Source organism: Bos indicus x Bos taurus, chromosome 25 (genome assembly GCF_003369695.1).
Source record: "Bos indicus x Bos taurus breed Angus x Brahman F1 hybrid chromosome 25, Bos_hybrid_MaternalHap_v2.0, whole genome shotgun sequence".
NCBI classification, from domain to species: Eukaryota; Metazoa; Chordata; class Mammalia; order Artiodactyla; family Bovidae; genus Bos; species Bos indicus x Bos taurus.
The window spans coordinates 24004074-24031778 of NC_040100.1; the positions used below are offsets into that span (position 1 = coordinate 24004074).

At 40.2% G+C, this 27705-nt stretch overlaps 1 protein-coding gene across 1 annotated transcript in view; it reads right to left on the reverse strand.

Moving 5' to 3' along the window:
* ACSM3 (acyl-CoA synthetase medium chain family member 3) overlaps positions 1-27705 on the reverse strand; it is a 56429-nt gene that overhangs the window by 20925 nt on the left and 7799 nt on the right. Inside the window, exons 2-5 of the mRNA XM_027528072.1 lie at positions 27052-27321; positions 26050-26260; positions 4770-4977; positions 280-423 (exon numbers count right to left, since the gene is read on the reverse strand). Coding sequence (XP_027383873.1) covers positions 280-423; positions 4770-4977; positions 26050-26260; positions 27052-27252 — 764 coding nt within the window. The 5' untranslated portion in view covers positions 27253-27321. The remainder of the gene's footprint in view (positions 1-279; positions 424-4769; positions 4978-26049; positions 26261-27051; positions 27322-27705) is intronic.

The window sequence follows — 27705 nt, forward strand, 5'->3', positions numbered from 1 at the left end:
GAGATAGTGAAGGACAGGGAAGCATGGCATGCTGCAGTTCGTGGGGTCGCAAAGAGTTGGACACAACTTAGAAAGTGAACAACAACAACATATATACATTTGAGATATAAATATATATATATATATATATATATACACACACACACTTGAGATATAGAGAGAGAGACTTAACTATATATATATATATATATATATATATGGAAACAAATTTAAAATACAAATAAAGGAATCATCATTTTTGTAGCATTGACACTTCAAACTACAGTTCTGTGAAAATACCTTCCATTTATAGATAATCCCAAACCAAAACTGCTGTGGGTGTGTCCAGTCATTTTAGGATATCCACTTGTTCCACTGGTAAAGAAAATGGCCATCATCTCATTGTGTTTTGTCTTCACACAGGTGTGGTTGTCACTGGCATGTCTATGAAGGAAGAATTACAATGGTTGTATATATTAAACACAGTATCATAGACTGTTACCACAGAAAAGGATTTACTCAGACCTCTTCATCTCATTGATTAAGCCCCAGGGACTTATACTGAATTCCAAGGTAAAAGCCATCTCTCTCCATCTTTTAAGGTGCTTTCATGGAAACAAGCTAAACTTTGCCATCAATAGCCCATTTATAACAGGTTGACTTCATAGCTTTTTACTGTGTGATGAAGAAGAGTGAAAGCATTACAAAAAACTCAAGAATTTTATCATACCTTCTACAGAATGAGTATTCTATGATCTTCTAATCATGTATATGTGAGGTAAAATGTGATTTAAAAAAAATGAGTATGTTAATAGAAGTCATGTGTAATGGTATAAGGCAGGGGTCATTAAACTACAGGCCTATGGGCCAAGCATGGCCTGCCTTTTGTTTTCACAGATAAAGTTTTATTGCAACACAACTGTGTCCATTCTTTTACGTATTGCCTATGACTGCTTTCTACACTATGACAGTGAGTAGGTATGATAGAGACTACATGGCCTGCAAATCCTATATATTTATTATCCATCCCGTTTGTAAAAAACCATTTGCTGCCCCCTCAAAAGGATGGTTTTTCTGTTTCGCACAAGAGAATCTACATAGTTCTGAATATAGTAAGCAAAAAGACTGAAGAGGATCTATGTATCCACTTAGGGAAGGAAGGGTTTCAGTTAAAGAAAGAAAACATTTTGGTTCCAGATGATAATTGGGCTTTTATATATGTCATACATCAGGGCAGCTGAAAGGAAATAAACTCTGTACATTTGAGGCTCTAAGAATCATACAGAATTTTATTAGGAAATATTGAGCTGAAAATGAATGAATCAGAAATATTCAGCTATGAGAACTATTTCTATTTTTAAATCCTAACATAGCTAAACCAAATGTTTAGGCTATGATTCCATAATTTTTTTCATTATAAAGCTAGTACCTATAACTGTGTACCTATCACTTCTATCACAAATATTATTGCTCATGAAACCTACGGAAGGTTTATTGTACCAATCTCTCAGAAGCAGTAAACCTAGCAGGTAATAGTGTGGGCTTAGAAGCTAGACTGCCTGAGTGTGAAATGCAGTTCTGCCAGATCCTAACATTTGACCTTATTTATCTGTCTAACCAGAGAATCCACCTGCAATGCAGAAGATGTGAGTTTGATCCCTGGGTCAGGAAAAACCCCTGGAGGAGGGAATGGCAACCCCACTCCAGTATTCTTGCCCAGAAAATCCCATCCATAGTGTCGCAAAGAGTTGGATATGACTGAAGTGACTGAGCATGAGTATCTGTATATTTAACAGTTCCTACCCCATAGTTTGTTGTGATATTTAAATGAGTTAATATTGAGTTGGCCAAAAAGTTGTTGAGGTTTTCCATAATATATTATTGAAAAACTCTAATGAACTTTTTGGCCAACCCAATATATCTGAAGTGCAGTTTTTGGCACATAACCAATGCCATATAAGTGTTAGATATTATACAATTATAACACTATTTTTATTAGAACAGAATTTGGCTTTTGGTAAGAACTCAATAGAGAATCCACCTGCCAGTGCAGGAGACACAGGAGACATGGGTTCAATCCCTGCGTTGGGAAGATCCCCTGGAATAGGAAATGGCAATTTCAGTATTCCTCCTTGGAAAATGCCATGAACAGAGGAGCATGGTGGGCTACAGTCCATGGGGTCTCAAAGAGTGGGACACAACTGAACAACTGAGCATGTATGCACACAACAAATGTTAGCTATTTTAGAAGAGTCATAACAAGTCCCGGTGCGCTACAGTCCATGATGTCACAAAGAGTCGGACACAACTTAGCAACTAAACAATGACAAAGAACAAGTCCATAGTTGCAAACTTGCTCCAAAATCGTTGAGTAAAGGTAGGAAGCTCATTCTAGAGAGGGAGTTTGCTGCCACCCTAAAGCTAAGATAACCAATACTTGACAAAAAGTTCCAAGTGACCCTAGAAGCACCCCATATCAGGGCTTGAATATCTGTGTAATAGTTTTATTAATTGCATCTATTAAGTATTCTTCTTACTATAACCTGATAGAAATGTCACTGTCAGCAAGGGAATAATACAACATCCACAGAAGGATTGATTCTGATTAGTTCCTATGGGAAATGATAATAGCTCTGTGATTGATGCTGTGATGCACCTCCTAGATCCTGCTGCAAAGTTTTAGGACATGCTTCCCTTCAGGTGCTGAGATCCCTCTTCAGATATTGCCTTGGCTGAAGATAGCTGCCTTGCTCAAGGTCATGCCTCCTTCTAAAGACAGTTTGTACCCAGTTACTGATTAACAGAAGAACTGTACAAAAAAGATCTTCACGACCCAGATAATCACGATGGTGTGATCACTGACCTAGAGCTGGACATCCTGGAATGTGAAGTCAAGTGGGCCTTAGAAAGCATCACTACAAACAAAGCTAGTGGAGGTGATAGAATTCCAGTTGAGCCATTCCAAATCCTGAAAGATGATGCTGTGAAAGTGCTGCACTCAATATGCCAGCACATTTGGAAAACTCAGCAGTGGCCACAGGACTGGAAAAGGTGAGTTTTCATTCCAATCTCAAAGAAAGGCAATGCCAAAGAATGCTCAAACTACCACACAATTACACTCATCTCACATGCTAGTAAAGTAATGCTCAAAATTCTTGAAGCCAGGCTTCAGCAATATGTGAACCGTGAACTTCCTGATGTTCAAGCTGGTTTTAGAAAAGGCAGAGGAACCAGAGATCAAATTGCCAACATCCACTGGATCATGGAAAAAGCAAGAGAGTTCCAGAAAAACATCTCTTTCTGCTTTATTGACTATGCCAAAGCCTTTGACTGTGTGGATCACAATAAACCTTGGAAAATTCTTCAAGAGATGGGAATACCAGACCACCTGATCTGCCTCTTGAGAAATGTGTATGCAGGTCAGGAAGCAACAGTTAGAACTGGACATGGAACAACAGACTGGTTCCAAATAGGAAAAGGAGTTCATCAAGGCTCTATATTGTCACCCTGTTTATTTAACTTATATGCAGAGTACATGATGAGAAAGGCTGGACTGGAAGAAACACAAGCTGGAATCAAGATTTGCGGGAGAAATATCAATAACCTCAGATATGCAGATGACACCACCCTTATGGCAGAAAGTGAAGAGGAACATAACAGCCTTTTGATGAAAGTGGAAGTGGAGAGTGGAAAAGTTGGCTTAAAGCTCAACATTCAGAAAACAAAGATCATGGCATCTGGTCCCATCACTTCATGGGAAATAGATGGGGAAAGAGTGTCAGACTTTATTTTTCTGGGCTCCAAAATCACTGCAGATGGTGACTGCAGCCATGAAATTAAAAGACACTTACTCCTTGGAAAGAAAGTTACGACCAACCTAGATAGCATATTCAAAAGCAGAGACATTACTTTGCCAACAAAGGTTCGTCTAGTCAAGGCTATGGTTTTTCCTGTGGTCATGTATGAATGTGAGAGTTGGACTGTGAAGAAGGCTGAGCACTGAAGAACTGATGCTTTTGAAGTGTGGTGTTGGAGAAGACTCTTGAGAGTCCCTTGGACTGCAAGGAGATCCAACCAATCCACTCTGAAGGAAATCAGCCCTGGGATCTCTTTGGAAGGAATGATGTTCAAGCTGAAATTCCAGTACTTTGGCCACCTCATGCGAAGAGTTGACTCATTGGAAAAGACTCTGATGCTGGGAGGGATTGGGGGCAAGAGGAGAAGGGGACAACAGAGGATGAGATGGCTGGATGGCATCACTGACTCGATGGATGTGAGTCTGAGTGAACTCCGGGAGTTGGTGATGGACAGGGAGGCCTGGCGTTGCTGCAATGCATGGGGTTGCAAAGAGTCAGACATGACTGAGCGACTGATCTGATCTGATCTGATCTGATTGGACCTCTTGCTTTAGCTGGACATAGCTTTGAAGGGCTATCTAAACTCCAGTGATCCCCATAGGTTGACTGATGGCTTTTTTGAAGTATGTGGATGATAAATTTCAACAGCTGCCCAATCCCACATTGTTCCCTTTTCTTCACAGGTATTGGTTCTAAGATAACTTCTTAATTCACTTACACAACTAATGTCTGTCTTATGGTGTGCTTCCTTGAGATCCCAACCTGTGAAAAACACCACCAGTTCCTTGCCTCAGAGCTTTGCACTATAATCACCAGTTGTTCCCTTTGTCTATTATTTTAATTTTCATTTTTCTGGTTAATCCAGGGTTGACTATCTTATCAATGTTGTGTTTCTTTTTGGAAAACTGTTCTACAACAATTATGGTTACTCACTTCATCATCTCCTTTAGGTTCTCCCAACCCTCTCTGGGGCTCTGAGACACAATTAGTTTGGAGTGCAGATTTTCACATTTAGATGCAACAGCATCAACTGCTGGAGCTAAAACTTCATTGGTAATAATGCACTTTGCTTTTGAAGATTGTAGTCGGTAGAGGATGTCTTTTTGGGTCATCTGAGTGGTTCCTGGAATTAGAACTGTCCCTAAAAGAGAAGAAAATAAAGTATTTAGAAAGGATTTCCTTCATCATGTTAATTAAGGTAGTATAGATAACCCATGTATATTCAGTGTTTCTCAGGGTGCTGCTGCTACTGCTGCAGAGTCGCTTCAGTCGTGTCTGACTCTGTGCGACCCCATAGACGGCAGCCCACCAGGCTCCCCGTCCCTGGGATTCTTCAGGCAAGACCACTGGAGTGGGTTGCCATTTCCTTCTCAGGGTGAGTTAGTCAATTTTCCAGGCAGGATATCTATTTGTCTTCCTTTCATTGCTATACTTTTGCCTTTAAAGGAATCTCAAAGTCTAGGACCCTTTTGATCTAACATGAAAGGATGTTAAATCCTGGATAATTAATTATTTTCTATCTGGAGACCATTCATAACATTTAACTTGAAGAGGGTTTTGAATTGAAAAGTAATATTCAGTTCAGTTCAGTGACTCAGTCATGTCCGACTCTTTGCAACCCCATGAATCACAGCACGCCAGGCCTCCCTGTCCATCACCAACTCCCGGAGTTCACCCAGACTCACGTCCATCGAGTCAGTGATGCCATCCAGCCATCTCATCCTCTGTCGTCCCCTTCTCCTCTTGCCCCCAATCCCTCCCAGCATCAGAGTCTTTTCCAATGAGTCAACTCTTCGCATGAGGTGGTCAAAGTATTGGAGCTTCAGCTTTAGCATCATTCCTTCTAAAGAAATCCCAGGGCTGATCTCCTTCAGAATGGACTGGTTGGATCTCCTTGCAGTCCAAGGGACTCTCAAGAGTCTTCTCCAACACCACAGTTTAAAAGCATCAATTCTTCGGCGCTCAGCCTTCTTCACAGTCCAACTCTCACATCCATACATGACCATAGGAAAAACCATAGCCTTAACTAGATGGACCTTTGTACGTTTATTGAGTACTTGGAGTGTTAGGTGCTGTGTAAGTGTTTGTATATTCTAACATTTAATCTCTACCAAAAACACAAATGTTATTGTTAACTAGAAAATACACAACATAAAAGTTGAGAATTTTGTTTTATTGGGAGGACTTTCTGAGGGCTTTCTCTGATAGCTCTGAGGGACTGCTCTGAAGGGTGAAGGGAGAAGCCAGGATATACACGAGGGTTTGCAACAAAAACCAGGAAGTTGAAACATCAAAAGATTATAATCAATTAGTGCTTTTCTGTGTATGGGAAGATGCAAGAGTCTAGGCTCACTGATCTCATTCCTTTGATATGCACCTTAACTATCTAGGGCTAATCTGTTCTTTTTCAACCTGAGTTCCCTCAGGGCTCATCTCTGGAGGCAGCTGATGGCTTGATGGCCCTAACATCCTTTGTTTGCTAATATGGCAGGCAGCATTCTTAGTCCACCCTATAAATAATTTGCCTGAATCACTGAAGTAGCAGGGGCAGTGCATGGACTGAACACTGCAGTCTGACTTAAGCTGTAATTTAACCACCTTGGTTCAGTGCATCTTTTGTTGTTGTTCTGTTGCTAAGTCGTGTCCAACTCTTTTCAACCCCATGAACTGCAGCACACTAGGGTTTTCTATCCATCACTATCTCCCTGAAATTGCTCAAAAGTTATGTCCACTAAGTCAGTGATGCCATCCAACTTCTCATCCTCTGTCTCCCCCTTCTCTTGCCCTCAGTTTTATCCAGCATCAGGGTCTTTTCCAGAGAGTCAACTCTTCGCATCAGGTGGCCAAGTGCCTCTTAAAACATACATTAATTTTATAATTTATCCAAGGAGAAGGATTGAGGCATTCATCTTTTTTGTGCTTCTGTTCCCATCTGCTATAAATTGTACTGTAAGGTACAGTATAGTAGTCAAGAATGTGTCCTAGAGACAGATACTCTTAAAGCTTGGTCTTGAACAAGACTACTTCACCTCTGAGAGTCTCAGATTCTGCATCTGTAGAATGGGGATTATAATAACACTACCTTCTTTATAGGATTATTAAGGATTAAATGAGTTAAATTTTTTAATGAGGTAAATTGGAAGTGGTCAAACAGGAGATGGCAAGAGTGAATGTCCACATTTTAGGAATCACTGAACTAAAATGGCACCTGACCCACCTCTTGAGACACCCATATGCAGGTCAGGAAGCAACAGTTAGAACTGGACATGGAACACCAGACTGGTTCCAAATAGGAAAAGGAGTACATCAAGGCTGTATATTGTCACCCTGCTTCTTTAACTTCTATGCAGAGTACATCATGAGAAACGCTGGGCTGGAAGAAACACAAGCTGGAATCAAGATTGCTGGGAGAAATATCAATAACCTCAGATATGCAGATGCCACCACCCTTATGGCAGAAAGTGAAGAGGAACTCAAAAGCCTCTTGATGAAAGTGAAAGTGGAGAGTGAAAAAGTTGGCTTAAAGCTCAACATTCAGAAAACGAAGATCATGGCATCTGGTCCCATCACTTCATAGGAAATAGATGGGAAAACAGTGGAAACAGTGTCAGACTTTATTTTTTTGGGCTCCAAAATCACTGCAGATGGTGATTGCAGCCATGAAATTAAAAGACGCTTACTCCTTGGAAAGAAAGTTATGACCAACCTAGATAGCATATTCAAAAGCAGAGACATTACTTTGCCAACAAAGGTCCGTCTAGTCAAGGCTATGGTTTTTCCAGTGGTCATGTATGGATATGAGAGTTGGACTGTGAAGAAAACTGAGTGCCAAAGAATTGATGCTTTTGAACTGTGGTGTTGGAGAAGACTCTTGAGAGTCCCTTGGACTGCAAGGAGATCCAACCAGTCCATGCTAAAGGAGATCAGCCCTGGGATTTATATGGAAGGAATGATGCTAAATCTGAAACTCCAATACTTTGACCACCTCATGCGAAGAGTTGACTCATTGGAAAAGACTCTCATGCTGGGAGGGATTGGGGGCAGGAGGAAAAGGGGACAACAGAGGATGAGATGGCTGGATGGCATCACTGACTTGATGGACGTGAGTTTGAGTGAACTCTGGGAGATGGTGATGGACAGGGAGGCCTGGCGTGCTGCAATGCATGGGGTGGCAAAGAGTCTGACACAACTGAGCGACTGAACTGAACTGAACTGAACAGAGTACATCATGCAAAATGCAGGGCTGGATGAAGCACAAGCTGGAATGAAGATTTCCAGGAGAAATATCAATAACTTCAGACATGCAGATGACACCACTCTTATGGCAGAAAGTGAAGAGGAACTAAACAGCCTCTTGATGAAAGTGAAAGAGGAGCATGAAAAAGCTGGCTTAAAACTCAACATTCAAAAAACTAAGATCGTGGATCTGGTCCCATCACTTCATGGCAAATAGATGGGAAAACAATGGAAACAGTGACAGACTTTATTTTATTGGGCTCCAAAATCACTACGGACAATGACTGCAGCCATGAGATCAAAAGATGCTTGCTCCTTGGAAGAAAAGTTATGACCAACCTAGACAGCATATTAAAAAACAGAGCCATTACTTTGCCGACAAAGGTCTATCTAGTCAAAGCTATGGTTTTTTCCAGTAGTCATGTTTGGATGTGCGAGTTGGACTATAAAGAAAGCTGAGGGTCAAAGAATTGATTTATTTAAACTGTGGTGTTGGAGAAGACCCTTGAGAGTCCCTTGGACTGCAGGGAAATCTAACCAGTCAATCCTAAAGGAAGTCAGTCCTGAATATTCACTGGAAAGACTAGTGCTAAAGCTGAAACTCCAATACTTTGGCCACCTGATGCAAAGAATTGGCTCATTTCAAAAGACTCTGATGCTGGAAAAGATTGAAGGCAGGAGGAGAAGGGAATGACAGTGGATGAGATGGTTGGATCGCATCACCGAGTCGATGGACATGAGTTGAGCAAGCTCTGGGAGTTGGTGATGGACAGGGAATCTTGGCATGCTGCAGTCCATGGGGTTGCAAAAAGTTGGACACTACTGAGGGACTGTAGTGAGCTGAAGGGTGTTCCCTGGAATAGCAGCATCTACATCACTTGGGAGCTTGTTAGAAATGCAGGATCTCAGGATTCTCCCAGGCTTCTTGGATCAGAATCTGCATTTTAACAAGAACCCAGTGATTCATATGCATATCAAGGTTTGAGAAAGTGAATTAGATGATTTTTTAAATTCCAGTAACATTGGTTTATAACATATGTTTTGTGTACACATTTTAATTTGACTTAAAAATTATAATTTGACTAATAATTGTAAATTTACTTATAATTTGACTTACATATTGACAACATTAGAATTTAACTTATAACCAAAGACTAGTTTCCATGCTCATCTTACCTCCTTTACCCATTTCTCCCACCCCAGACCCCTTGCCCTTTGTAATCACTATTTTGTTGTCTGAGTTTGTTTTTGTTATTTTATTTTTGTTTATTTTGTTTTATTATTTGTTTTGTATTCTACATATGAGTGAAATCATATTGTATTTGTCTTTTTTGTCTGCCTTATTTCACAACTTTGCCTTATGGACTCTCAAGGTCCATCCATGTTGTTGCAAGGGCAAGATTTCATTCCTTTTTATGGCTGAGTAGTATTCCATTGTGTGTGTGTGTGTGTGTGTGTGTGTGTGTGTGTGTTAGTTCTAAATTTTTTGAAGAATTTGCATACTTTTTCCACAGTGACTGCACCAATTTACAGTCTCACCAACAGTGTATGAGGGTTCCTTTTTCTTCACATCCTCTCTGTTATTCCTTGTTTTTTTGACGATAGTTATTCTAATAGATGTGAAGTGATATTGTGGTTTTGATTTGCAATTACCTGATAATTCATGCTGATGAACAACTTTTCATACAGGTGTTGAACATCATATATATTCTTTTGAAAAATGTCTATTCAGATCCTCTGCCCATTTTTTAACTGGGTTGTTTGTTGTTGAGTTTCATGAGTTAACTTTTTTTTTTCGATGGTTTTGGCCATGCTGTGCAGCATGTGTGATCCCCCAACCAGGGATCAAACTCATGCCCCCTGCAATGGAAACACAGAGTCCTTCAATAGACCACAGGGAAGTTCCATGAGTTAATATATTTTGGATATTAACCTTTTATCAGATCTGATTTGCAAACATCTCCCATTTGGTAGGTTTTCTTTTTTGTTTTGTTGATGGTTTTCTTTGCAGTGCAGAGCTTTTTATTTTGATGTAGCCTTGTTTTTTTAATTTAGCTTTTGCTTCCCTTGCCTGAGGAGACATATCCAGAAAGATATTGCTAAGAAAAATGTCAACAAGCATACTGTCTATATTTTCTTCTAGGAGTTTTATGGTTTTAGTTTTTACATTCATGTCTTTAATCCATTTTGAGTTGGTTTTTATGAATGGTGTAAGATAATGGTCTAGTTTCATTCGTTTGAATCTTTAGGGTTTTCAATGTATAAAATCATGTCGTCTACAAATAATGACAATTTTACTTCTTTCTTTCCAATTTAGATGTGTTTCGTTTCTTTTTTTGCCTAATTGTTGTCACTAGGAGTTTTAGCACTATGTTGAGTAAGAGTGGTAAGATTGGGTACTCTTGTCTTGTTCATGATCTTAGAGGGGTAGCTTTCAGTTTTTCACCAGTATTATGTTAGCTGTGGGTTTGTCATAAACGGCCTTTTGAGGTACATTTGTTCTTTCCCCTTTTTGAGATTTTTATCATAAATAAGTGTTGATTTTATCAAATGCTTTTCCTGCATCTGCATCTATTGACATGATCATATGATTTTTTTTTTTTTACTTTTTTTTTTGGCTATGCCCTGTGGCTCTTGGGATCTTAGTTCCCTGACCAAGGATTGAACCTAGGCTCTTGGCAGTGAGCAAGTAGAGTCCAAACTACTGGATCGCCTGGTAATTCTCGATTATATGATTTTTATTCTTCACTTTGTTAATGTGGTGTATTACATTGATTTATTTGCAGATGTTGAATCATCCTTGCATACCTGGAATAAATCCCACTTGATCCTGGTGTGTGATCCTTTTAATGCATTTTTGTATTTGGTTCACTAATGTTTTGTTGAGGATTTTTGCATGTATATTCATCAGAGACATTGGCCTGTAATTTTCTTTTTGTGTATTTTCATTGTTTGACTTTGTAATCAGGGTAATGATGGCCTTGTAAAATGAGTTAGGGAAGCATTCCCTCCTTTTCAATTTTTTTGAAATAGTTTAAGAAGTGCATGTGTGTGTGCTAAGTTGCTTCAGTTATGTCCAACTCTTTGCAGCCTTATGGATTGTAGCCTGCCAGGCTCCTCTGTCCATGGGGTTCTCTAGGCAAGAATACTGGAGTGGGTTTCCATGCCCTCCTCCAGGGGATCTTCCCAACCCATGAATCAAACCTGCATCTCTTAAGTCTCCTGCATTGGCAGGCAGGTTCTTTACCACTAGTGCCTCCTGGAAGCCCCATAGTTTGAGAAGGATAGCTACTAAATCTCTGAATGTTTGATAGAATTCACCTGTGAAGCTGTCTGCTAGAGGACTTTTATTTTGGGGAAGATTTTCGATTAATGTTTCAATCTCCTTACTAGTAATCAGTCAATTCAGATTTTCTATATCTTCATTCTTTAGTCATGGAAGATTGTAGGATTCTAGGGATTTATTCGTTTATTTTAGGTTGTCTAATGTGTTGGTGTATAGCAGTAGACTTCATAGTAGACATAATCCTTTGTATTTCTATTGTATCCATTGTAATTTACCCTCTTTTGTTTCTAATTTTATTTATCTGAGCCTTCTATTTTTTCAGAGAGTCTAGCTAAAGGTTTGTCACATTTATCCTTTCAAAGAACCAGCTCTTAGTTGCATTGATCTTTTCCATTGTCTTTTAATTCTCTATTTCATTTGTCTCTGCTCTAATTTTTATTATTATTTTATTATCATTTCCTTTCTCATACAGATTTTGGGCTTGCTTTGTTCTTTCTTTTTTTCTTTTTCTTCTTTTTTTCTAGCTCCTTTAGGCATAAGGTTTAGATTATTTGAGGTTTTTCTTATTTCTTGAGGTAGGCCTACATGATTCACTCTTAGTACCACTTTTGCTGCATCCCATAGATTTTGGTATATCATCTTTTTCTTTTCATTTGTCTTTAGGTATTTTAAATTTTCTCCTTTGATTTCTTCATTGAGCCAATAGTTTTTAAGTTGCATGTTTAGTTTTCACATATATATGATTTTTCCAGATTTCCTATAGTTGATTTCTAGTTTCATTTTATTGTGGTCAAAAAAGATGCTTAATATGGTTTTAATATCCTTGATTGTATTGAGACTTGCTTTATGACCTAACATGTGATTTATCCTGGAGAATGTTCCAGGTGCACTTTAGAAAAATGTGTATTCCATTGCACTGGATGGGCTATGCTATATTCATATAAATCTATTAAGGTTGTCTGGTCTGATGTTTCATTTAAAGTTAATGTTTTCTTATTGACACTCTGTCTGAATGATCTGTCCATTGATGTAAGTGAGGCATTAAAGTAGTCTTCCACTATTATGCTCCTGTCAGTTTCTCCATGTAGGTCTTTATATGTTTTGCTACTCCTGTGTTAAATGTGTATGTATATAGATACATACAGATAGATAGACAGACAAACAGATAGATAAATATAGATCTATAGATACATAGATAGATATAAATTATTTGTGTCTTCTTGAGGGATTGTTCCCTTTGTCATTATATGATGTCCACCTTTATCTCTTCTGGCTTTATATCTTTTGGCTTGAAAGTCTGTTTTCTCTGATATGAGTATGACTACACCTACTTTCTTTTGGCTGCCATTTGCTTGGAGTATCATCTAACATCCCTTCAATTTGAGGCTATTTTTGACCTTAGAGCTGAGAGAAGTTTCCTGGAGGAGGTATAGAGTTGGGTCTTATTTTTAATCCATCCAGTTACTCTTTTTTTTTTTTTTACTTAATTTTACTTATTTTTTTTAATTAAGAAAATTGTTAAAGTTTTTACCAATCAATCTACATTTAGGGTAATTATTGATAAATGAGGATTTAGTACTGCCATTTATCTTTGTTTTCTGGTTGCACTATATCTCAATAGTCCTTTTACTACCAATAACGTCTTGTCTTCACTGGGGGGTTTCCCTGATAGCTCAGTTGGTAAAGAATCCTCCTGCAATGCAGGAGACCCTGATTTGATCCCTGGGTCAGGAAGATCTGCTGGAGAAAGGGATAGGCTACCCACTCCAGTATTCTGGCCTGAAAAATTCCATGGACTGTATAGTCGATAGAGTTGCAAAGAGTCGGACACGACTAAGAGATTTACACTTTCACTTTCTCTTCATTTAGTTATATAGTCTGTCTCCTTTCTGTCTTCCCCTTTTATGTTTCTATTGTCCTCAAATTATTTTGTTGTTTCAAAATTATCTTTTTGTGTTGTGAGGTTATTATCAAATTGAAGTAACTGTAGTTATTTTTTATTGCTTTCCTCCATTAACCTTTATGCTATAATTGTTTAACAACCTATTCTAATGTACAGTTGCAATTTTCTGATTCTATTTCCTTCCTCAAGGTTTTGTGTACTTCTGCCCTTTTGTTTTTGGTAGAAGAGCCTTTCAACATTTCTTGTTTAAATTAAAGTTTAGTTAATTTACAATATTACATTAGTTTCATGTGTACAGCATAATAATTCAGTATTTTTGCAGATTATACTCCTTTATGTTATTACAGATAATGGCTATAATTCCCTGTGCTTTACAGTATATCCTTATAGCTTGTGTATTTTATACATTATAGTTTGTATCTGTTAATCTCATGCCCCTAATCTGTCCCTCCCTCTCTGTTTTCTATCTGTGAATCTGTTTCTATTTTGCATACACATTCATTTGTGTTATTTTTAGATTCCACATATAAGTGATAACATATAGTATTTGTTTTTCTATGTCTGACTTATTTCACTAAGCATAATATTCTCTAGGTCCATCTATGTGGCTGCAAATAGCAAAATTTTATTCTTTTTAATGACTGAATAATATTCCATTATATATCTCACATCTTCTTTATCCAGTTATCTATTGGTGGGCACTTGGGTTGCTTCCATATCTTCCATGACTTTGTAAATTGTGTTGCTATTAACATTAGGGTGCATGTATCTTTTTTCTGAATTAGTGTTTTCATTTTTTCCAGATATATACCCAGGAATGGAATTGCTGGGTCATCTGATAGTTCTATTTTTAGTTTTTGAGGAACCTCCATACTGTGGCTGTACCAATCTGAGCTCCCACTAACAGTGTACAAGGGTTCCCCTTTCTCCATATCCTCTCCATTTGTTATCTGTAGGCTTTTTGATGATAGATATTCTGATAGGTATGAGGTTATATCTAGTAGTTTTGTTTTATAGTTTTCTAATAATTAGTAATGTTGTGTGTCTTTTCTGTGTCTGTTGGACATTTGGAACTGGCACTGTTCCATTTGAATGTGTGTTTTCCTTCTTCCTGCACCAGACCTTTGCCCCAAAGGTCGGAAGTGATAAAGGAAGTAGGGCTTGTGTGTCTAGAGGTCCAGTATTCTGTCTATGTAGGTGTTTGGGGCTCCACTTAGATGTAGCCTATTGTCATGTCTTTTCCTGGGTTGTGGTTTCCCTATATCTAGTGCCATGCTGTGGTGTGGAATGAGCGGGAACTGGTCACCTTGGACTGGGGTGCACAGTGAGGTGGTCTCAGAAAACCTGGTAACCCCTAGGGCAGACCTCTCTCTGCCCTGCCCAGGGACAAACCAGCATCTGTGTGCTCCTCACGAGAGGAATCTAAGCTTCTCCAGCCTTTCTAACTGTACCAATAGTTCTCCAAGCGGCTATTGGGTATTGCCTCCTCCACATGGGTCCCCAGGGCTGAGATGCCCAGTCTGTGACTTGACCTGCTCACTGCCTAGGGCAGGTGTCCACCCAAGAAATCTTCTTTTTCCTCTAAGTTCCCTCCCAGGAGCACAGGTCCCAACTCAATCACTTTTATTCCCACCCTATCCTTTTATATGTATGTCTTTCTTATAGCCTTGGTTGTACAGAAGTCCTGCCAGTTTCCAATTCGTTTTCAGTGAGAATTTTCCACAAGTAAATGTATTTTTGATGTGTTCATGGAGGATATTACTTGCCATGTACTTTTTGCCATCTTCAAGAAGCCCTCAACATTTCCTGTAAGGCAGGTGTAGAGGTGATGAACTCCCTCAGCTGTAGTTTTTCTGCAGAAGCCTCCTTATGTTTCCTAATGGAATCAAATAGATCTCTTAGAAATTCTGCATTAAAAAAAATAAAACTTAGTTATCCTTTCTGGTCTGGATCATTTCTAGACTTCTGAAGTCATGCTTGCTAATTCTTTCTTCTTTATGGTCTGCTGTATTTCCAGTGCTTTCTATTGCATTATTTATATCATTTATTGAGTTCTTTGGCTCTAGAAATTCTGTTTGTATCTCTTTTAGAGATCCAACCTTTTGGTAAAATATTCCTTCTGTTTTTATTCTATTTTATTCCTGAGCTCCTTGAAATGACTTTCTGAGTTTTCTTGTGCTTATTGACAGCTATTTTGAATTCTGTATCTGATTGCAATCTTCCATGAGTTTAAGTTTGGTTTCTGGAGAAGTGTCACTTTCTTTTTGTGATACCTTATTACTGTGGTTTTTCACAGTGCTCGTTATCTTGTTCCTCTGCCCACACATTTGAAGGAGTGAATATCTTTCTTATTAGGTAAAATTGTTGTGTGTGTATGTGTGCTCAAACATATCAAACTCTTTGCAACCCATGGACAGCAAGCCTACTGGGCTCCTCTGTCCATGGAATTTTCTAGGCAAGAATACTGGAGTTCGTTGCCATTTCTTACTCCAGGGGATCTTCCTGACCCAGGAACTGAACCAGCATCTCTTGTGTCTCCTGAATTGGCAGGCAGATTCTTAACTACTAGGGGCCACCTGGGAAGATTTGTTTATTTTGATTCTAAAAATTCAATACATTGGTAATTAGAGGACCTTCTTTTGTTTTCCAGCAGGTGGCACCACAACACGAGTCTTTGTTTTCCCTAACCTGACCAGCCTCTGACAGTACTATGGAATCAGTATTTTCCACCCTTCATTACCTCTGTCAGGGGTGTGCCTGGAGCCCTCATTGTCACTGCTTGTGCCTTTGGAGTCTTTGGTGCCTTCTGCTGCAAGCGTTGCTGTTGTTGCTCATGTCACCGCTGGGTGCACCATGATGGCAGGCACCTCTGCTGCATCTGGGGTTGTTGTGGCTGTCAGGTTTGCAGGCCCTGCTGCCTTGTGCAGGGGTGCTGGAGCCTTAAGCACACCTGTACCTGGTAGGGCTGGGGTTGCAGGCCCTGCTGCTGCTGCCTGCTTCCCTTTAGCTGCAGGTACTGATGCTGCTGGGAAGCTGGAGTTGTGTACACCACCTCCCCAGCCACCACTGAGTTCTTTCTCAGATGTGTGTTCATCCAATGTGGTCAAAGAGCCAGGATTATGGGCACTCCCCCACCTTGTTCCCTTGAATCCACCTCCTAAGTACCATTCCATCCACCTTCAGATGTACAGATGTGTGGATCTCTCTGGTACCTTGGTGTGTTGGGCAGAGGAACCTTTGTAGAGTTATATGTTTTACTTGTTGCAAATTGAAGGGGAGAGAAAAAGGAAACATCTCACACTACCATGATGTTGAATTACCACATCTAGATGATTTTTTTTAATTTATTGAGATATAGTTGATTTTTAAAGAGCTGTTCTTATTTTCAATTTTTATAAAAATTTCTAGAAAATTCTAGAGGGTGCATTGGGCTCTACACTGAGTTTCTGAATGCCTTTGGGCAAATGACTTAATGTTCCTTTTTCCCCAACTATGAAAGCTTTCCCTGCTCTGTTTATAAAATGAGATTTTCTCTTCCTAATCATAAAGCTCTTGTGATGATAAAATGAGCAAATTGAGAAAATAACAGGCAGGAAGCCCAGGGGTCTCCAAACAGAGGGAATAGGCTGCAAGTGTCAGACATTTTTTTATCTCTCTCTTAAGCGGCAGGAGGAAACAAACAAATGTCAGATTTTTTTCCCCGTCTCTATACAATATTAAAAGGAGGTTTCTCTTAAAATTCTGTGTTGCCATGATGACACCTGGCTCCACCTGAACTTCACTTTTCTCAAATCTTGAGCTAACCAATGCATTTTTTCTTATGGAAATGTTTGTCTTAAGCTATGTTAATGAACTATGTATTCACCCTAGACTCTGTCTTTCTTCAAGTCAGTTTGCTTAAGATTCAGAATGATAAGGGCTCAATAAACCTGTATGTTTTATTCATACATTGTTCTCCTAATCTTTGTTAATAATACTATATATTTACTTGGAAACCTGTCTTTCTTCAAGATTCATGTCAATCATTTTATGGCCCGGCATGAGTCACCAGGTGCCAATGTTATCTTAAAATACATGTTGTGGATGAGGGACCTGGTGCCTCTCTGAGTTTCAGGATATCTCCTTTCTCTAATTAACAGCTTACTGATAGGTATATAACATACTGCTAAAGGCTAGCATGGGGGCATTCTTTCTGGCCCCTTCTGATGTCTATGTCAGAAGCTTTCTCTATCTCTTTTATACTTCAGTAAAACTTTATTACACAAAAGCTCTGAGTGATCAAGCCTTGTCACTGAACCCGAATTGAATTCCTCTCCTCCGGAGGCCAAGAATCCCGGTGTCTTTTCATGACTCAGCAACAATCTTTCAAAATGAGTGAATGTTTATTATAATTCCAGAGGGACCACAAGTGTTATATAAACTTCTTCAAGACCTGTAGGCCAAGATTGGGTGGGATAGTAGCTTTTTGTGGTAAATGGCACTTAAAGGAACATATTCTTGGCAATTACTATTTTTTTAATGATTATATACTGAGATTTCTGTTGTAAAGGAATTTGACCTACAATACATATGCAAGAGTTTGAAAATGAAAATATGATGAGTTTGTTGTTGGCCCTGTAGACTATAGGCATATCTCTCTAAGAACTTGGAAATAAGGGAAATAGATTGCCTTCCAAGAGCTAAACTGTAAACTCAATATAAAATAGAAAAGAGATATTCATAGTCAATATAAAGAGACATAATGATTCACAGAGCAACAAGATTAAGCCATACCCTTATATATAATATATTAATATAAAATTGGTTTTAGAAAGGGATACTGCAGCCACAGAACATAGCAAAAGGAGACTTACTAGGGCAAATCCTGGTAGTACGCACCTAAGCCTGTCTAGAGGAGAAGTCTCTGTTAAGGGATTTTACATATTATAGTCCCTGGGATGAGGTGGCCCCTAGCCAGTACCTATATTCACACTGCACTGTTTTCATTTTCTCAAATCTACAAATTATTTTTTGCCTCAGGACCTTTGTAGAAGCTTTTCCATTTGCTTAGAATGAATGCTTCCATCACCTATACTTTCTCCCTCTGGCTGACTCATCCCTCAGTTTCAGCTTAAATTATGCACCTAACCAAAATGAAGAGAAATTATTTCTTAGCAAGAAAGAAGAGGTCAAAGGAGCAGCAGCTTGAGAGAAGCAGATAGACAAGAGGCCCTGTGGCTCTGTTAGGGGAAGCACACTGACTGAAACCACCCACCCTGGCCAGGCACCATAGTAACCATTTGCATGAGTTGTTTTACGACAGGAGGTTCTGGTAAGGAACACAGAACTAATAAGCCTTCACCAACTGGAAGAGTTCAGGAAAGGTCAAAAGGAGACACCACATGTCTGATCACCTCCCAGAATCTTTCTCTCTAGCATCCATCTTGGCTGAACAAGGCATGCACCACCAAGGTCTCCGAGTCAGAATGATTGACTAAAGACAACACATTAGAAAATAATCCCATCACCATAAAACCCAAGACTGCAAGCCATGTGACAGAGCTGTTCTCCTGGGTTCCCTTACCTTCTGCTCTCCACCCGGGTGCCCTTTCCCAATAAAATCTCTTGCTTTGTCAGCACATGTGTCTCCTCAGACAATTCATTTCTGAGTGTTAGACAAGAGCCCAGTTTTGAGCCCTGGAAGGGGTCCCCCTTCGTGCCAACAGCTTCAGAGCAAAAATAGTAGAGACAGAAACTGCCTGCTGAATAGCCTGACCTGTTACAGAGGCCAGTTTTTCTTTCTGCACTTTTTCTCCTGTAAAATTCTCCAGTAAATATTCAATAATTCTTCTTCACTATTGAACTACTGAATATGAATGGATTTCTGGTCCTGGCAATCAAATAGTCTGTTACTGGTGCTTCCCTGGTGGTTCGGTGGTTAAAAATCCACCTTACAAGGCAGGGGACACCAGTTTGATCCCTAGTCTGGGAGGATCCCACATGCCATGGGGCAACTAAGCCTGTGTGCCACAACTACTGAGCCTGCACTCTGTAGCTCATAAGCTGCAACTACTGAAGACCTCGTGCCCTAGGGCCCATGCTCCACAACAACAGAAGCCATCACAATGTGAAAGTTCACACACCACTAGAGAGTAGCCCCTAATCTCTGCAACTAGAGAAAGTCCGTGCAGCAAAGAAGACCAACTGCAGCCATAATATATGCTGCTGCTGCTGCTGCTAAGTCACTTCAGTCATGTCAGACTCTGTGTGACCCCATAGACGGCAGCCCACCAGGCTCCCCTGTCCCTGGGATTCTCCAGACAAGAACACTGGAGTGGGTTGCCATTTCCTTCTCCAATGCATGAAAGTGAAAAGTGAAAGTGAAGTCGCTCAGTCGTGTCCGACTCCCAGCGACCCCATGGACTGCAGCCTACCAGGCCCCTCCATCCATGGGATTTGCCAGGCAATAGTACTGGAGTGGGTTGCCATTGCCTTCTCCAATATATAACATTAGTTTGTAACTAAGCTGTTTTTTAGTTGCTAAGTTGTGTCCAACACTTTTGTGACCCCATGGATTGTAGCCCACCAGACTCCTCTGTCCATGGGATTTCCCAGGCAAGAATACTGAAGTCGGTTGCCATTTCTTAATCCAGGGTATCTTCCCAACCCAGATTGAGCCTGCATCTCCTACACTGACAGGCAGACTCATTACCACTGAGGCACCAGGGAAGCCCTGTGTTATTAAGACAGTGAGCTTCAACAGTATTCATGAAAGCAGTCATTTTGTTAAAAAACTATGCAAAAGTGGACTGTGCAACTCCAGTGAATAATTTACAAGTACACATGAGATTAGAGCATATAGCTCTCCTCAAATGCAAATAATGATTATAGTAAATTAAGAAAGTTAATATTTATTATAATAAAGATATTAATTCAACAAATATTTTGCTGAAATTTACTGTAAGCCAATCTTTGGAGTCACAGAGATGAATATATCATAGTCATTGCCTTTTAGAAGCTTCTTCACAGTCCTATGAGAATGACTGAGAAGCAACCCCACATCCAAGGAGTGGTAGCTGCGCGGGTGCAGGAGGGCCAAGAGGAGCAACTCCACGTTCAAGGTCAGGAGGGGCGGCCGTGACGCGATACCCCTCGTCCAAGGTAAGGAGCAGCGGCTGCGCTTTGCTGGAGCAGCTGTGAAGAGATACCCCACGTCCAAGGTAAGAGAAACCCAAGTAAGATGGTAGGTGTTGCGAGAGGGCATCAGAGGGCAGACACACTGAAACCAGAATCACAGAAAACCAGCCAAGCTGATCACACGCACCACAGCCTTGTCTAACTCAATGAAACTAAGCCATGACGTGTGGGGCCACCCAAGATGGACGGGTCATGGTGGAGAGGTCTGACAGAATGTGGTCCACTGGAGAAGGGAATGGCGAACCACTTCAGTATTCTTGCCTTGAGAACCCCATGAACAGTATGAAAAGGCAAAATGATAGGATACTGAAAGATAAACTCCCCAGGTCGGTAAGTGCCCAATATGCTACTGGAGATCAGTGGAGAAATAGCTCCAGAAAGAATGAAGGGATGGAACCAAAGCAAAAATAATACCCAGTTGTAGATGTGACTGGTGGTAGAACCAAGGCCCGATGCTGTAAAGAGCAATATTGCATAGGAACCTGGAATGTTAGGTCCATGAATCAAGGCAAATTGGAAGTGGCCAAACAGGAGATGGCAAGAGTGAATGTCAACATTCTAGGAATCAGCGAACTAAAATGGACTGGAATGGGTGAATTTAACTCAGATAACCATTATATCTACTACTGTAGGAAGGAATCCCTTAGAAGAAATGGAGTAGCCATCATGGTCAACAAAAAGAGTCCGAAATGCAGTACTTGGATGCAGTCTCAAAAACGACACAATGATCTCTGTTCGTTTCCAAGGCAAACCATTCAATGTCACAGTAATCCAAGCCTATGCCCCAACCAGTAACGCTGAAGAAGCTGAAGTTGAACGGTTCTATGAAGACCTACAAGACCTTTTAGAACTAACACCCAAAAAAGATGTCCTTTTCATTATAGGGGACTGGAATGCAAAAGTAGGAAGTCAAGAAACACCTGGAGTAACAGGCAAATTTGACCTTGGAGTATGGAATGAAGCAGGGCAAAGGGCTAATAGAGTTCTGCCAAGAGAACACACTGGTCATAGCAAACACCCTCTTCCAACAACACAAGAGAGAACTCTACACATGGACATTACCAGATGGTCAACACCGAAATCAGATTGATTATATTCTTTGCAGCCAAAGATGGAGAAGCTCTATACAGTCAACAAAAACAAGACCAGGAGCTGACTGTGGCTCATATCATGAACTCCTTATTGCTAAATTCAGACTTCAATTGAAGAAAGTAGGGAAAACCACTAGACCGTTCAGGTATGACCCAAATCAAATCCCTTATTATACAGTGGAAGTGAGAAATAGATTTAAGGGACTAGATCTAATAGACAGAGTACCTGTTGAACTATGGATGGAGGTTCGTGACATTGTATAGGAGACAGGGATCAAGATCATCCCCAAGAAAAATAAATGCAAAAAAGCAAAATGGCTGTCTGAGCAGGCCGTACAAATAGCCGTGAAAAGAAGAGAAACGAAAAGCAAAGGAGAAAAGGAAAGATATAAGCATCAGAATGCAGAGTTCCAAAGAATAGCAAGGAGAGATAAGAAAGCCTTCCTCAGCGATCAATGCAAAGAAATAGAGGAAAACAACAGAATGGGAAAGACTAGAGATCTCTTCAAGAAAATTAGAGATACCAAGGGAACATTTCATGCAAAGATGGGCTCGATAAAGGACAGAAATGGTATGGACCTAACAGAAGCAGAAGATATTAAGAAGAGGTGGCAAGAATACACAGAAGAACTGTACAAAAAAGATCTTCGTGACCCAGATAATCACGAAGGTGTGATCACTCACGTAAAGCCAGACATCCTGGAATGTGAAGTCAAGTGGGCCTTAGAAAGCATCACTACGAACAAAGCTCGTGGAGGTGATGGAATTCCAGTTGAGCTCTTTCAAATCCTGAAAGATGATTCTGTGAAAGTGCTGCACTCAATATGCCAACAAATTTGGAAAACTCAGCAGTGGCCACAGGACTGGAAAAGGTCAGTTTCCATTCCAATCCCAAAGAAACGCAATGCCAAATAATGCTCAAATTACAGCACAATTGCACTCATCACACACACTAGTAAAGTAATGCTCAAAATTCTCTAAGCCAGGCTTCAGCATACGTGAACCGTGAACTTCCAGATGTTCAAGCTGGTTTTAGAAAAGGCAGAGGAACCAGACATCAAATTGCCAACATTGGCTGGATCATCGAAAAAGCAAGAGAGTTCCAAAAAAAAAAACATCTATTTCAGCTTTATTGACTATGCCAAAGCCTTTGACTGTGTGGATCACAATAAACTGTGGAAAATTCTTCAAGAGATGGGAATACCAGACCACCTGACCTGCCTCTTGAGAAACCAGTATACAGGTCAGGAAGCAAGAGTTAGAACTGGACATGGATCAACACACTGGTTCCAAATAGGAAGAGGAGGATGTCAAGGATGTATACTGTCACCCTGCTTATTTAACTTCTATGCAGAGTACATCATGAGATGTGCTGGGCTGGAAGAAGCACAAGCTGGAATCAAGATTTCCAGGAGAAATATAAATAACCTCAGATATGCAGATGACACCATCCTTATGGCAGAAAATGAAGAGGACTAAACAGTATCTTGATGAAAGTGAAAGAGGACAATAAAAAAGTTGGCCTAAAGCTCAACATTCAAAAAACTAAGATCATGGCATCTGGTCCCATCATTTCATGGCAAATAGATGGGGAAACAGAGGAAACAGTGTCAGACTTTCTTTTTTGGGGGCTCCAAAATCACGCAGATGGTGATTGCAGCCATGAAATTAAAAGATGCTTACTCTTTGGAAGGAAAGTTATGACCAACCTAGATAGCATATTGAAAAGCAGAGACATTACTTTGCCAACAAAGGTCTGTCTAGTCAAGGCTATGGTTTTTCCAATGGTCATGTATGGATGTGAGAGTTGGACTGTGAAGAAAGCTGAGTGCCGAAGAACTGATGCTTTTGAACTGTGGTGTTGGAGAAGACTCTTGAGAGTCCCTTGGACTGCAAGGAGATCCAACCAATCCATCCTAAAGTAGATCAGTCCTGAGTGTTCATTGGATGGACTGACGCTAACACTGAAACTCCAATACTTTGGCCACCTCACGCGAAGAGTTGACTCATTTGAAAAAGCCCTGATGCTGGGAGAGATTGGGGGCAGCAGGAAAAGGGGGCTACAGAGGGTGAGATAGCTGGATGGCATTACCGACTCAATGGACATGAGTTTGAGTAAACTCTGGGAGTTTACTGAGCGACTGAACTGAACTGAGTATGCCCAGACAGAACAGTACAGGTTAAATTAGAAACACATACTATTTCTTTCAGTTCAGTTGTTCAGTCATGTCCAACTCTTTGCAACCCCATGAATCATAGCACGCCAGGCCTCCCTGTCCATCACCAACTGCTGGAGTTCACCCAAATTCATGTCCATCGAGTTGGTGATGTCATCTAGCCATCTCATCCTCTGTCATCCCCTTCTCCTCCTGCTTCCCAATCCCTCCCAGCATCAGGGTCTTTTCCAGTGAGTCAACTCTTCTCATGAGGTGGCCAATGTATTGGAGTTTCAGCTTCAACATCAGTCCATCCAATGAACACCCAGAACTGATCTCCCCTAGAATGGACTGGTTGAATCTCCTTGCAGTCCAAGGGACTCTCAAGAGTCTTCTCCAACACCACAGTTTAAAAGCATCAGTTCTTCGGCACTCAGCTTTCTTCACAGTCCAACTCTCACATCCATACATGACCACTGGAAAAACCATAGCCTTGACTAGACAGACCTTTGTTGGCAAAGTAATGTCTCTGCTTTTCAATATGCTATCTAGGTTGGTCATAACTTTCCTTCCAAGGAGTAAGCATCTTTTAATTTCATGGCTGCAATCACCATCTGCGTGATTTTGGAGCCCCAAAAAAGAAAGTCTGACACTGTTTCCTCTGTTTCCCCATCTATTTGCCATGAAGTGAGGGGACCAGATGCCATGATCTTAGTTTTTTGAATGTTGAGCTTTAGGCCAACTTTTCCACATTCATCTTTCACTTTCATCAAGAGGCTTTTTAGTTCCTCTTCACTTTCTGCCATAAGAATGGTGTCATCTGCATATCTGAGGTTATTGATATTTCTCCCGGCAATCTTGGTTCCAGCCTGTGCTTCTTCCAGCCCAGCATTTCTCATGATGTACTCTGCATAGAAGTTATGTAAGCAGGGTGACAATATACAGCCTTGACGTCCTCCTTTTCCTATTTGGAACCTGTCAGTTGTTCCATGTCCAGTTCTAACTGTTGCTTCCTGACCTGCATATAGGTTTCTCAAGAGGCAGGTCAGGTGATCTGGAATTCCCATCTCTTGAAGAATTTTCCACAGTTTATTGTGATCCACACAGACAAAGGCTTTGGCATAGTCAATAAAGCAGAAATAGATGTTTTTTTGTAACTCTCTTGCTTTTTCGATGATCCAGCCAATGTTGACAATTTGATCTCTGGTTCCTCTGCCTTTTCTAAAACCAGCTTGAACATCTGGAAGTTCATGGTTCACGTATGCTGAAGCCTGGCTTGGAGAATTTTGAGCATTACTTTACTAACATGTGAGATGAGTGCAATTGTGTGGTAGTTTGAGCATTCTTTGGCATTGCCTTTCTTTGGGATTGGAATGAAAATTGACCTTTTCTAGTCCTGTGGCCACCCAAAAAAGAAAGCACCTAGACTGGGAGATCAGGGCAATGTTGCTGAGAAGGTGACATTAGAACTGAGACTTTTAAGTTTAATAGGAGTTGTTTAGGGGATTAGGTGCGAATGAAATACTTTCTAAGCATAGGAAATAGTGTGCACAAAATCAAGGAGACAAGAAAGATAACAAACCTTATAGGAAACTGTTTGAGATGGCTGAAGAGTAGGAGTGTGGGAAAATGAGAAAAACAAATGGAAGATAGCTAGAGCTTTCCACAATTCACCTCAAATTTTATCTGGTATGCAACAAAGAGTTATTAAATACTATCAAGCAGCAAAATAAAAGGATAACATATGTGTTCTAGAAAAACACTGCTGTGGAGGATGAATTGGATTGAGATGGGGTATAGACACACACAGAATCAGGAGTAGGGATTCTTTTGGGAAAATCCACTCAGAAGATAGTAAAAATGAAGTAAGGAAAGGACAATGAAGTTGGAGAAGATGAGGTACTTTGGAGCCATGTAGGAAGTCAAATTTATAAGATGTAAGAACTGATTAGGAAGGAGGAGTAGCAGATGCCTGGCTTAGGGCACTAGATGAATGGTAATTAACCATGAGAGGAATAAAGGTTTGATGCAGGAACTAGGATGGGTTCCTTGAGTTTGTGACTGACTGAGTTGCAGATGATTGTGAATCCTATAGGAGGAGAGAAGAAGTTGGTCTATAGGTGTTCGATTGTTGATTGGTATTAACTTAAATGTATTTCATTATTAAAAAAAAAAACAACCCAACTCATAGGTCAAAAGATATGGCATGTTTCCAACACATTTCTAAGGTTCTCGAGAATAATACCATGTTGTGTATAGTTCTTCAAATAAAAATGGCCAAAATAAATGTCTCATGATTACTTAGATGTTTTGGAAAATCTCTCATCCACCATACTTTAAATATTGCAACACCAACACTACTAACCTGTGCGCAGACAGGCTATATTTGCAAGCCACCATTCAGGGATCCTGGGCAAAAGCAAAATTACTCGATCTCCCCTTTGCAGGCCACAGGCTTCTGTAAGTATATTTGCAAATTTCCTTGATAAAGATCCTAGTTCCTCAAAACTCCATCTCACTTCTTCTCCATTTCCATTTGTCCACCAGAAGGCTGGATTGGAAGGTTTCTTCCCAGCCTGAGGAAAGACAAACAAGTCAGATTTAAAGGTGGTTGTGCAGCTAAATTCTATTTCAACTGACTTAATGTAATATTTTCTCTGAAGAAAATTCACAGGTCTTTAGTTAGGACATACTTGGAGTATTTGGGAGGAACTCTGGGGTCCTTATTTCTAGATTTTGGGAGCCATGTCACTTCTTTCAGCACATGTGATTTCTCATTTAGCCTGATTATTTTTCTTTCCATAAAGGTAGAATTCTTGCATCCCTTTATATTCTCTCAATGCTCTTTGCCTCATTTCCTGCCATTTTTTATTCTTGGGTTCCCATTTCACTCTAGTCCTTTATATTTATTTATTTTTAGTATTTATTTATTTATTGGGCCACTTTAGGTCTTTGTTGTGGCACACAGGATCTTCACTGCAGCAGGTGGGATCTTTTGTTGTGGCCTGTGGCCAGCAGGCTGAGTTGCCCCGTGACATGTGAGATCCATGTTCCCTGCTTTGGAAGGTGGATTCCCAACCACTGGACCAACAGGGAAGCCCCTACTCCTTTTTCTTTTTTAAAAAATTAACCTATAATCATAGGTTTTTATAACCCAGGCTTTTTCAACCATGGAACTCTTAACGGTGAACCAGATGTCCTGTGCATTACAGGGTATTTAGCAGCACCCCTTAGCCTCCACCCATTAGCATACACCCTCCCCCAACTCACAGCAACAAAAGTGTCTCCAGACATTGCCAAATGTGCCCTGGGGGCAAAAATCACTCTCAGTTAAGAAACTGCAGTCTGACTGGTCCTTGCTACATACCTTTTCCATACTGGTCCATTGGTCCAGGACATCTTTGGCAAAGTTGAAATACTCTGGGATCTCTAGTTTAAAGTCCTGTTTCATGGATTCATAGTTGGAGAAATTCTGAGGGGTCACTGTTCTGTAATCTTTATGCAATGCTCTCATAGAGCCAGGAATTACTGGGCACTGAAAATATTTGGCACAAAGTAATATCTTCATGGTGACAAGGGCTAACGTCAGTCTGGCTAAGTATTTTAGCACCCCGAATTTCTACAGATACCAATCCATCTAAAAGACAAACAAAAAGACATGCATTTGTTTCAGCCATATCCCCAAGCAGCCAAGTTTTATTGTTATTAATCATCATAGTAGTACTATTTTTTGAGAACTCACTATGTCCCAAATACTGTGCTCAATGCTTTACTTACATACAATTTATCATTAAATCTTCAGAGTAACCCTGTAAAGTGGGTGCTATTATTGTCTCTGCAGATGGAGAATATGATGAATAAGAGGTTGTCTCAGTCCTTTCTGGTTTAAACAACAGATAATTATTTCTCACACTTCTGGAGGCTAGGGAGTCCTAGATCAAGCTGCTGGCTGGTTCAGTTATCCCATGAAGGTCTGTTCCTAGCTTGCAAATGGTTGCTATCCCTCTGTGATCTCACATGA